This window comes from Palaemon carinicauda, chromosome 20 (genome assembly GCF_036898095.1).
Source record: "Palaemon carinicauda isolate YSFRI2023 chromosome 20, ASM3689809v2, whole genome shotgun sequence".
NCBI lineage: Eukaryota > Metazoa > Arthropoda > Malacostraca > Decapoda > Palaemonidae > Palaemon > Palaemon carinicauda.
Genome location: NC_090744.1, coordinates 462,127 through 472,126, shown reverse-complemented (window position 1 = coordinate 472,126; position 10,000 = coordinate 462,127). Strand labels below are relative to the sequence as shown.

The following is a 10,000-nucleotide window of genomic DNA, read 5'->3' as shown; positions in this document are numbered from 1 at the left end:
ATATATATATATATATATATATATATATATACAGTATATATATATATATATATGTATATATATGTATATGTATATATATATATATATATATATATATATATATATATATATATATATATATATATATATATATATATATATATATATATATATATATATATATGGAAGGAGATATCATCTAGGTTAATGTGGGTAAGGGTTAGGTTGGGTAGGGAATGTTGGGCGTTTGTCAGTGCGTATGGGCCAGGTAGTGAGAAAAGTGAAGAAGAGCGGAATGAGTTTTGGAATGAATTAACTAGGTGTGTAGAAGGACTGGGTAGAAGGAATTATGTAGTTGTTATGGGTGACTTAAATACTAGAGTGGGCGCTGGAGAGGTAGAAGGTGTCATTGGGAAGTATGGCGTACCAGGTGAAAATGAGAGTGGTGAGAGACTGGTAGACATGTGTGTTGAACAAGAGATGGTAATAAGTGCTAGCTTTTTTAAAAAGAAAGATAAAAATAAGTATACATGGGTAAGAGTGGTAAATGGAAGAGTAGTAGAAAGGGCATTAATGGATTATGTGTTGATAACTAAAAGAATGTTTGGAAGATTGAAAGACGTGCACGTGTTTAGGGGTATGGCTAACGGTATGTCTGATCATTTTTTGGTGGAAGGAAAATTAGTTGTAGCAAAAGAGTGGGGGAATAGAGTAGGTGGATGTAAAAGGGAGCTAGTGAGGGTTGAAGAGCTAATAAAACCGGGGGTAAAAAGTAAATATCAGGAAAGGTTGAAAATGGCATATGACGAGGTGAGAGTAAGAGAAACTGGTAATTTAGAGGAGGAGTGGAAGTTAGCAAAAGAAAATTTTGTTGGGATTGCAAGTGATGTATGTGGCAAGAAGGTTGTTGGAGGCAGCATGAGGAAGGGCAGTGAATGGTGGAATGAAGGAGTGAAGGTAAAAGTGGAAGAGAAAAAGAGGGCTTTTGAAGAATGGCTGCAGAGTAATAGTATAGAGAAGTATGAAAAATATAGAGAGCAAAAGGTGGAAGTAAAGCGCAAGGTACGTGAGGCAAAGAGGGCAGCTGACCTGAGGTGGGGTCAGGGACTGGGTCAGTCATATGAAGAGAATAAGAAGAAGTTTTGGAAAGAAGTGAAGAGAGTAAGAAAGGCCGGCGCAAGAATTGAAGAGACAGTGAAAGATGGAAATGGAAGATTGTTAAAAGGAGAGGAGGCAAGGAAAAGGTGGGCGGAATATTTTGAAAGTTTGCTGAATATTGAGGATAATAGGGAGGCAAATTTAATTGCTGTTCCAGGTGTTGAGGTGCCAGTGATGAGAGAGATTACAATAGAGGAAGTGAGGAGAGCACTAGATGAAACGAGAGTAGGAAAAGCATCTGGTATGGATGGTGTGAAAGCTGAGATGTTGAAGGAAGGGGGTGTGACTGTAATTGAATGGTTGGTGAGATTGTTTAATGTGTGTTTTGTGTTGTCAATGGTACCAGTAGATTGAGTCTGTGCATGTATTGTACCACTATATAAGAGTAAGGGAGATGTGCATGAGTGTTGTAATTCAAGAGGTATTAGTTTGTTGAGTGTAGTTGGAAAGGTGTATGGTAGAGTACTGATTAATAGGATTAAGGATAAAACAGAGAATGCAATCTTGGAAGTACAGGGTGGTTTTAGAAGAGGTAGGGGTTGTATGAATCAGATTTTTACAGTTAGGCAGATATGCGAGAAATATTTATCAAAAGGTAAGGTGTATGTTGCGTTTATGGATCTGGAGAAAGCATATGATAGAGTTGATAGGGAAGCAATGTGGAATGTGATGAGGTTATATGGAGTTGGTGGAAGGTTGTTGCAAGCAGTGAAAAGTTTCTACAGAGGTAGTAAAGCATGTTTTAGAATAGGAAATGAAGTGAGCGATTGGTTTCCGGTGAGAGTGGGGCTGAGACAGGGATGGGTGATGTCGCCGTGGTTGTTTAACTTGTATGTTGATGGAGTGGTGAGAGAGGTGAATGCTCGAGTGCTTGGACGAGGATTAAAACTGGTAGACGAGAATGATCATGAATGGGAGGTAAATTAGTTGTTGTTTGCGGATGATACTGTACTGGTAGCAGACACAGAAGAGAAGCTTGACCGACTAGTGACAGAATTTGGAAGGGTGTGTGAGAGAAGGAAGTTGAGAGTTAATGTGGGTAAGAGTAAGGTTATGAGATGTACAAGAAGGGAAGGTGGTGCAAGGTTGAATGTCATGTTGAATGGAGAGTTACTTGAGGAGGTGGATCAGTTTAAGTACTTGGGGTCTGTTGTTGCAGCAAATGGTGGAGTGGAAGCAGATGTACGTCAGAGAGTCAATGAAGGTTGCAAAGTGTTGGGGGCAGTTAAGGGAGTAGTAAAAAATAGAGGGTTGGGCATGAATGTAAAGAGAGTTCTATATGAGAAAGTGATTGTACCAACTGTGATGTATGGATCGGAGTTGTGGGGAATGAAAGTGATGGAGAGACAGAAATTGAATGTGTTTGAGATGAAGTGTCTGAGGAGTATGGCTGGTGTATCTCGAGTAGATAGGGTCAGGAACGAAGTGGTGAGGGTGAGAACGGGTGTAAGAAATGAGTTAGCGGCTAGAGTGGATATGAATGTGTTGAGGTGGTTTGGCCATGTTGAGAGAATGGAGAATGGCTGTCTGCTAAAGAAGGTGATGAATGCAAGAGTTGATGGGAGAAGTACAAGAGGAAGGCCAAGGTTTGGGTGGATAGATGGTGTGAAGAAAGCTCTGGGTGATAGGAGGATAGATGTGAGAGAGGCAAGAGAGCGTGCTAGAAATAGGAATGAATGGCGAGCGATTGTGACGCAGTTCCGGTAGGCCCTGCTGCTTCCTCCGGTGCCTTAGATGACCGCGGAGGTAGCAGCAGTAGGGGACTCAGCAGTATGAAGCTTCATCTGTGGTGGAAATGTGGGAGGTTGGGCTGTGGCACCCTAGCAGTACCAGCTGAACTCGGCTGAGTCCCTGGTTAGGCTGGAGGAACGTAGAGAGTAGAGGTCCCCTTTTTGTTTTGTTTCTTGTTGATGTCGGCTACCCCACAAAATTGGGGGAAGTGCCTTTGGTATATGTATATATGTATGTATATATATATATATATATATATATATATATATATATATATATATATATATATATATATATATATATATATAGTTCATTATGCATGTTGCATAAGATTTTTCATAACTCTGACCATCCTTTACATTCAGATCTCCCTGGACAATTCTATCCTGTTCGTAATACTAGGCAGGCAGTTAATTCTAATAGCCAGGCCTTCTCCATCACGAGGCTCAATACTACGCAGTACTCTAGAAGTTTTATTCCAGCTGTTACCAAGTTGTGGAATGATCTTCCTAATCGGGTGGTTGAATCAGTGGAACTTCAAAAGTTCAAAGTTGGAGCAAATGCTTTTTTGTTGACCAGGCGGACTTGAGTCTCTTATAGTTTATTTATGAGATATTTGTTTTTGATGTTGTTAATAGTTTATATATGACATGTCTGTTTTGACGTTGTTACTGTTTTTAGAATGATTTATTGTTAATTTGTTCTCTTCATTTATTTATTTCCTTATTTCCTTTCCTCACTGGGCTATTTTTCCCTGTTGGAGCCCCTGGGCTTATAGCATCTTGCTTTTCCAACTAGGGTTGTAGCTTGGATAGTAATAATAATAATAATAATAATAATATATATATATATATATATATATATATATATATATATTGTATATATATTTGTATATTCAACAGTACTCTTTCACCAAACATGGCAAAACCAAGTTTACCTAAAGAAGCCTAATATTTCGGATGGTTATTTCATCACTGATCCTTGATAATATAAAAAAAAATGGTAGGTCAATAGAGCATTCGTATACAGTACAACATGCAGGCGTGTAATAACGTCTTTGGCATGTTTAGAAGTACTCATTAACATTATTGTCTAATGGGGGGGGGGGGTCTCAAGTTCCCAACTTCGTTCTGGGTGGTTGTATGTCAATCATGAGGCTCAATACCTAATATTCTAGAAGTTTTATTCCAGCTATAACAAGTTGTGGAATTATCTTCCTAATCGGGTAGTTGAATCAGTGGAACTTCAAAAGTTCAAACTTGCAGGAAATGTTTTCATGTTGAACAGGCTGATATAAGTCTTTTTATAGTTATATGTGAATTATCTGTTTTAATGTTGTTAATGTTTTTTAAAATATTTTATTTTATTTTTTCATTACTTCTTATATCGGTTATTTATTTCCTTGTTTCCTTTCCTCACTGGGCTATTTTTCCCTTTTGGAGCCATTGGGCTTATAGCATCTTCCTTTTCCAATCAGGGTTGTAGCTTGGCTAGTAATAATAATAATAATACCTATTACCACTTTTAATACATAATGTAGGAATGCAATGCTTTATAACAGTGTAATTTTTAGCGTTTTTACGAACCTTATAAAATTTGAGGGAAAAGAATGAAACTGGGTCAGATTATTAAAACAGAAAAAAAATCTGTCATTATCTCCGCCAACGAAGTTGGAATGAGGTTATGTTCTCATCCCTGTTTGTGTGTTTGTTTGTGAATAGCTTCCTGGCTCCAATGTTGAAAGTAGAGTGGTGAAACTTGCCGGGATTAACTGTTATGTAAAAAGCTGGAAATGATTTACTTTTGGAAGTTCAAGGTCAAATGTTAAGGTCACGGTCAAACATAATGTCCGATTCACGTAATCAGCCGTAAGTTTGGACATCGTTGTCACAGAGACTTCAAACTTGTTTTATTTTTTATATAGGAAAATCCTCGCCAATTAATACATGTTAAGGTCAAAGGTCAAGGTCAAGGTTGAGAAATAAGCTGCCTGGCGGAGGTCTGCGCTCTACTGATTGCCCCTCTAGTTTTCAGTCTGTGCCAAGGTATGTCCCCGATGACGTCAGCAGAATGCCTAACATATTTATCTTTTTTTTTTTTTCATTATTCTACTGAAGTTGTAAGATTTACTGCTGAGCAACTGTTAAATTACCTAGTCTATGGGTCTTTCCCTCTTTAGCCTAAACAACAAGGGTATTTAGACATCGTTCAAGTTACAGAAGAATCTCCTTGAAGGTTTTTCGTTCCTAATTCGATCCACTGAACATGGATATTTTTCATTCTATTATTTGTCGTTTTATTATTTATTATTATTATTATTATTATTATTATTATTATTATTATTATTAACTAAGCTACAATCCTAGCTGGAAAAGAAGGATGCTATAAGCCCAAAGGCTCTATAAAATGAAAAAATACCCGAGTGAGGAAAGGAAATAAGGAAATAGATAAACTCTTGATATATGTGTGCGTATATGTATATATATGTACATGTATATATATATATATATATATATATATATATATATATATATATATATATATATATATATATATATATATATATATATATATACTGTATATATATGTATATATATATATATATATATATATATATATATATATATATATATATATATATATATATATATATATATATATACAGTATATATATGTATATATATAAATATATATATATATATATATATATATATATATATATATATATATATATATATATATATATATATATATATATATATTGTATATGTATGTGCGTTGTGTATACACGTCTCTTTAGTAAGATAAAAAAATAAAAACGTTGCTGGAATATATTTTATGGAAATATCCAATTAGTTTCCGACCCCCGATAGGTTACGCAATTTTATCTCTTGCTTTTTTTATCACCCTGTTCATAACAGTCCATTGAAAGAAAAAACAATTACTCTAGCCGACTTCCGAAATGGCCCAGTTATCACTTTGAAAGGCCGAGGGAAGTTGGATAAAGAGAAACAAAAGGATTGTTAACCTCGGACAAAGCGCTTTTCGATAACAATCTTTCTTCAGCGTCATTTCTTCTCGATCCGTGGTTAAGCGAGCGCCGTCCATTTCTGCAAACAGTCCTCATTTGGCCCGACGGGAGAGGAAGGGAGAGGAGGAGGAGAAGAAAACGAGCAGAGATAATGAGGAAATGAGAAGAACTTGGCAGTTGATGATGCTGTGTGAGGTAGAAAATACAGACATTCTAGCAAAGAGGGAAAGAATTCATGAAGACGGAACAGTTGAAGATGAGTGAATATGGAAATTGAGAGATGGAAATGAAAAAGGTAGAGAGATAATGGGAAAAACTTGGATTTTAATGATGCCTTGTGAGATAGAAAATACAAACATTCTAGTAAAGAGGGAAAGAAGTCACGAAAAAGAAACAAATAGTTGAATAGGAATGAATATGGAAATTGAGAGATGAAAACGAAAAGGAAGAGAGATAATGAGAGGAAAAACTTGGCTGCTGCTCATGATGCTGTGCTATTTGAGGAAGAAACACAAAGGAAAAGAAGTCATAAAAGAAGAAACACACAGTCAAAGAGTAATTCACAAGAAAATTGATAGATATAAACGAAAAGGAAGAGATAAGGAGATGAAGAACGTGTGGTGTTTTTGTGAAGTTGATATTAACGAAAAAAAAATCAATGCAAAAAGGTAAACAAAAAATTCATAAAAAGAAAAATTAAACGGCAAGTGAATAATGATTGTAGAAATTGTGAGATGAAAAGGGGGAGGGAGATTTAATAAAAGGAGGAAATGCAAAAATTCGAGAAAAAGAGAATTTTAGGTAAAATCGTAACTGAAGGAAAAGAGAAAATATAGAAATGAAAAAGAGAAAAATGAAGAAAACAAGGATAGGGAAGGACAGCTAACTGGTAGAGCACTGCCTCTTATTGGAAACAAAAAGTAATATAGGGGAAATAAGTCCGAAATGCAATGGAAATCATCAGATATTTTTGGGGAAAAGACGGAAAATATGGATCATAGAAATACCATTGGAAGAAGTATTAGAAAATATTGACGAATAAACCAGCTGGTTTGTAGAGAGAATAATCAAAATAAAACGATATGATAAAAAAAAAAAGAAATAAAGACTTGTTGGATACGTAGAGAAAAGTAAAGAACAATCCTAGATTTATTCTGGTTAGAAGAGAGAGGAAGGAAAAGGATTGACATGAGAACCAATATTTGGATGATGGAAAGCTTAAAGAAAAAAAAGGTACCGGGGAAGAGATAAGAAGAATAAAAGAGGAAGAAGGAATAATGCCCTGAAAGACCCAACCGCTGGTGACTTCCTGAAAGCCTCAGATTTCCTGAAGAGGATTATTGCTGAGAGAACGGAAATTTGAATATCTGGTCGCCAGATGACTGGGACGTTTGAAGGTATTATTTCCTTTTATTTCTTTATGATCAAAAAGTCGCTCGTCTTGGCTGGGTCTCTCTCTCTCTCTCTCTCTCTCTCTCTCTCTCTCTCTCTCTCTCTCTCTCTCTCTCTCTCTCTCTCATGATTTTTTATAGGAACTTCATTCTTAAGTAAACCATTTCAGTATTTGTCTTTATCGTATATCTTTTTTAAAGCTATCTTTACTACTCATTCTGGTTTGTGAGAATAATACAAACTTTTAAATTATTATTTGAAAGAAAATTGTCTCCCCACAAAGTATTTTAGCAGACCAGACCACAATACATTAGCCTGAAATCCGTCTTTATAAATATATGAATAAATGAAAGAAACACACTGCAGTCAGTCATGTAGGTGAATTTTTCCTTCTATAGTGACAGCAGAGATTCCGGGCAAAATAAGCTCCACCCCCTGTTGACGTCACAGCTAATCATGTCTCCTGCATTAACAGTAATCACAACACATTCCTTGAAGTTTTTATAAGTTAGTTTTGTTTAAAATTTCTAAGGGGATGTATTGTGACCAATGCTAACTTATAAGACAACATGATTGGCTATGACGTCATCAGGGGGTGGGGCTTATTTCGCCCAGAATCTTTGGCGACTATAGTAATGTAGATGGGTACTCATTTTCTACACAGATTTTTCGAAAAGGATATTTCAAAGTTAAGGGACAAAGCTAGGTTTGTTGAAATTGGTAGTTGGAACACAAAAATTTAATTATGTTCATTCTAACAAGTTTTCTGTATTTTTTATTCTCTCTTGTTTACCACTTTAGATTTAATTTAGTTTTGGTGCATAAGGGAACGTGCGTTAAAATTTCTCTCTCCAAATACGTTTTCTTGCAGAATATAGAAATAACTCTTCAGATACGAATTCTTGGGAAATAGAAGTAACTCTCTCTCTCTCTCTCTCTCTCTCTCTCTCTCTCTCTCTCTCTCTCTCTCTCTCTCTCTCTATGATTTTTTTAACAAGTTAGGAGGAAGAACCTACGCCTAATCATTCTTTTAAATCCGGGGTAAAGGCTGTCCTGAGGGTAAATCAAGTAATTCTCTCTCTCTCTCTCTCTCTCTCTCTCTCTCTCTCTCTCTCTCTCTCTCTCTCTCTCTCTCTCTCTCTCCCTCCGTATGTTCGTTGCTCCTACCGTTCCTTTCCCTTTCTGTCTTCGACGGCATTTCTCCTTCCCTGGTTGCCCATTTCCCCCAACCCCCCTCTCTCTTTTTAACTTTCCCTTTTTACCTTTCCTGCCCCTCCCTTCCCCATGGGCAAGCGGCGGCATAAGTCACCGTGGTCACCTCTCCGAATATGGTCTCCAGGTAATTTTGGGAAAGGGAAGAACGAGAAGAAAGGGAGAAATAAACATATAAAGAAAAGTCGAGATAGAGAGAGGGACCGAGAAAGCTTTAGTCCGAAAGGGGCTGGCTATAAGGCAGAGAGGGAAGGAGCACAATGTTGATAATCATGGATATGGGCGGAAATGGAATAGATATTTTCGGTTCGTTTATAAAAGAGGAATAAATGAAAAAATTAAAACATGGTTGGAAGTGGTTAGATCATGTGTTTATAGATGGTCAAAGAGGGTAAACAGTACAGAGAATTGTAGTATTAAACCTGTTGGAACTTTAATGACCGTAGATGCACGTAAAGAAAAGATGTAAGAAATAAAATAAGATTGCTAAGGACGAGCGCGCAAGAGCATGGACTGCAGATTTTTTTTTTTTTTTTTTTTTTTTGTACGCCGTCTGTGGGACCCCTGTATTTCGTCCGCTGATTTATTTTAATTCACTGAATGTCATTATCTTCAGCCAGCTATTCGATGATCACGAGTTTCCACAATGTGATTTGGTCGTCATTGCTATCAATTGGTTTCATATCAGTTCTGGTCCTGCCTCGCGCTTGGTCCTGTCTTTGTCTTTTGTATTTTGTTTTTATTTCAAAGATCATTTGTATTAAATAATGTCTCTGGAAAAATGTATATATCATCATTATTTTTTGATTAGTTCCTCCTGTCTGTTGTTTTTATGGAGTTCTTTCTCTGTTCATACATTTATATCCAAATGGTGCTGAGTTCGAAGATAGCTTATAAGGTTTAAAAATGTGCTTGTAGTTTTTGTAGTGTAGTTTCTAGTTAGAGAATATATTCTCCAGTACATTTTTGTATTTGTGGTTGCACTATCAAGTATATGGTTTAAAAATTTTCTTGTAATTCTCCGTTTTTGAAGTGTTACTAATTAAAGAATTTCTTCTCCAGTATATTTCGTTGTTTGAAATTACACTTTCAAGTAATGATAATAAAGACAGTACATTAAACATATAATCATATAATCCACGATGTGCACAACGATCCGCTTCCCTCTTGAAATGTTCAACAGTTTAGCCGTATCCGAGAGCTGGTGATGTCTCTCACTACACCTTTAGGATACTTAATCCTGAATGTGTCTGGAAGCTGCAAGCGGAAGATGACTATCCCTCTATAGTATAGTCTGAAATGCGGGACTCGGTGAACGCGATTTTAACAACCTTTAACAACCGGTGCTGTTAACTTCGCCCCTTTGCTTGCCGTTGACAGTGTATTCAAGAGGGACTTCTAGGCGGGTTGTCATAGACATAGACTTTTAACAGTCTGAAGGAGAATGTTAAAATGCCGTGCCCGATATGTCATGGTATGCGGCTTCCAGATGGATTA

General features: G+C 36.4%; 1 protein-coding gene and 1 long non-coding RNA gene across 2 annotated transcripts in view; both read left to right on the top strand.

Annotated features, from left to right (window-relative positions):
• Positions 1 to 6,163, top strand: part of LOC137614463 (uncharacterized) — a 37,257-nt gene extending 31,094 nt beyond the window's left edge. The window contains exon 4 of the mRNA XM_068344268.1: positions 5,935 to 6,163. Coding sequence (XP_068200369.1) covers positions 5,935 to 6,163 — 229 coding nt within the window. The remainder of the gene's footprint in view (positions 1 to 5,934) is intronic.
• LOC137659423 (uncharacterized) overlaps positions 1 to 10,000 on the top strand; it is a 438,871-nt gene that overhangs the window by 347,908 nt on the left and 80,963 nt on the right. The window lies entirely within an intron of this gene.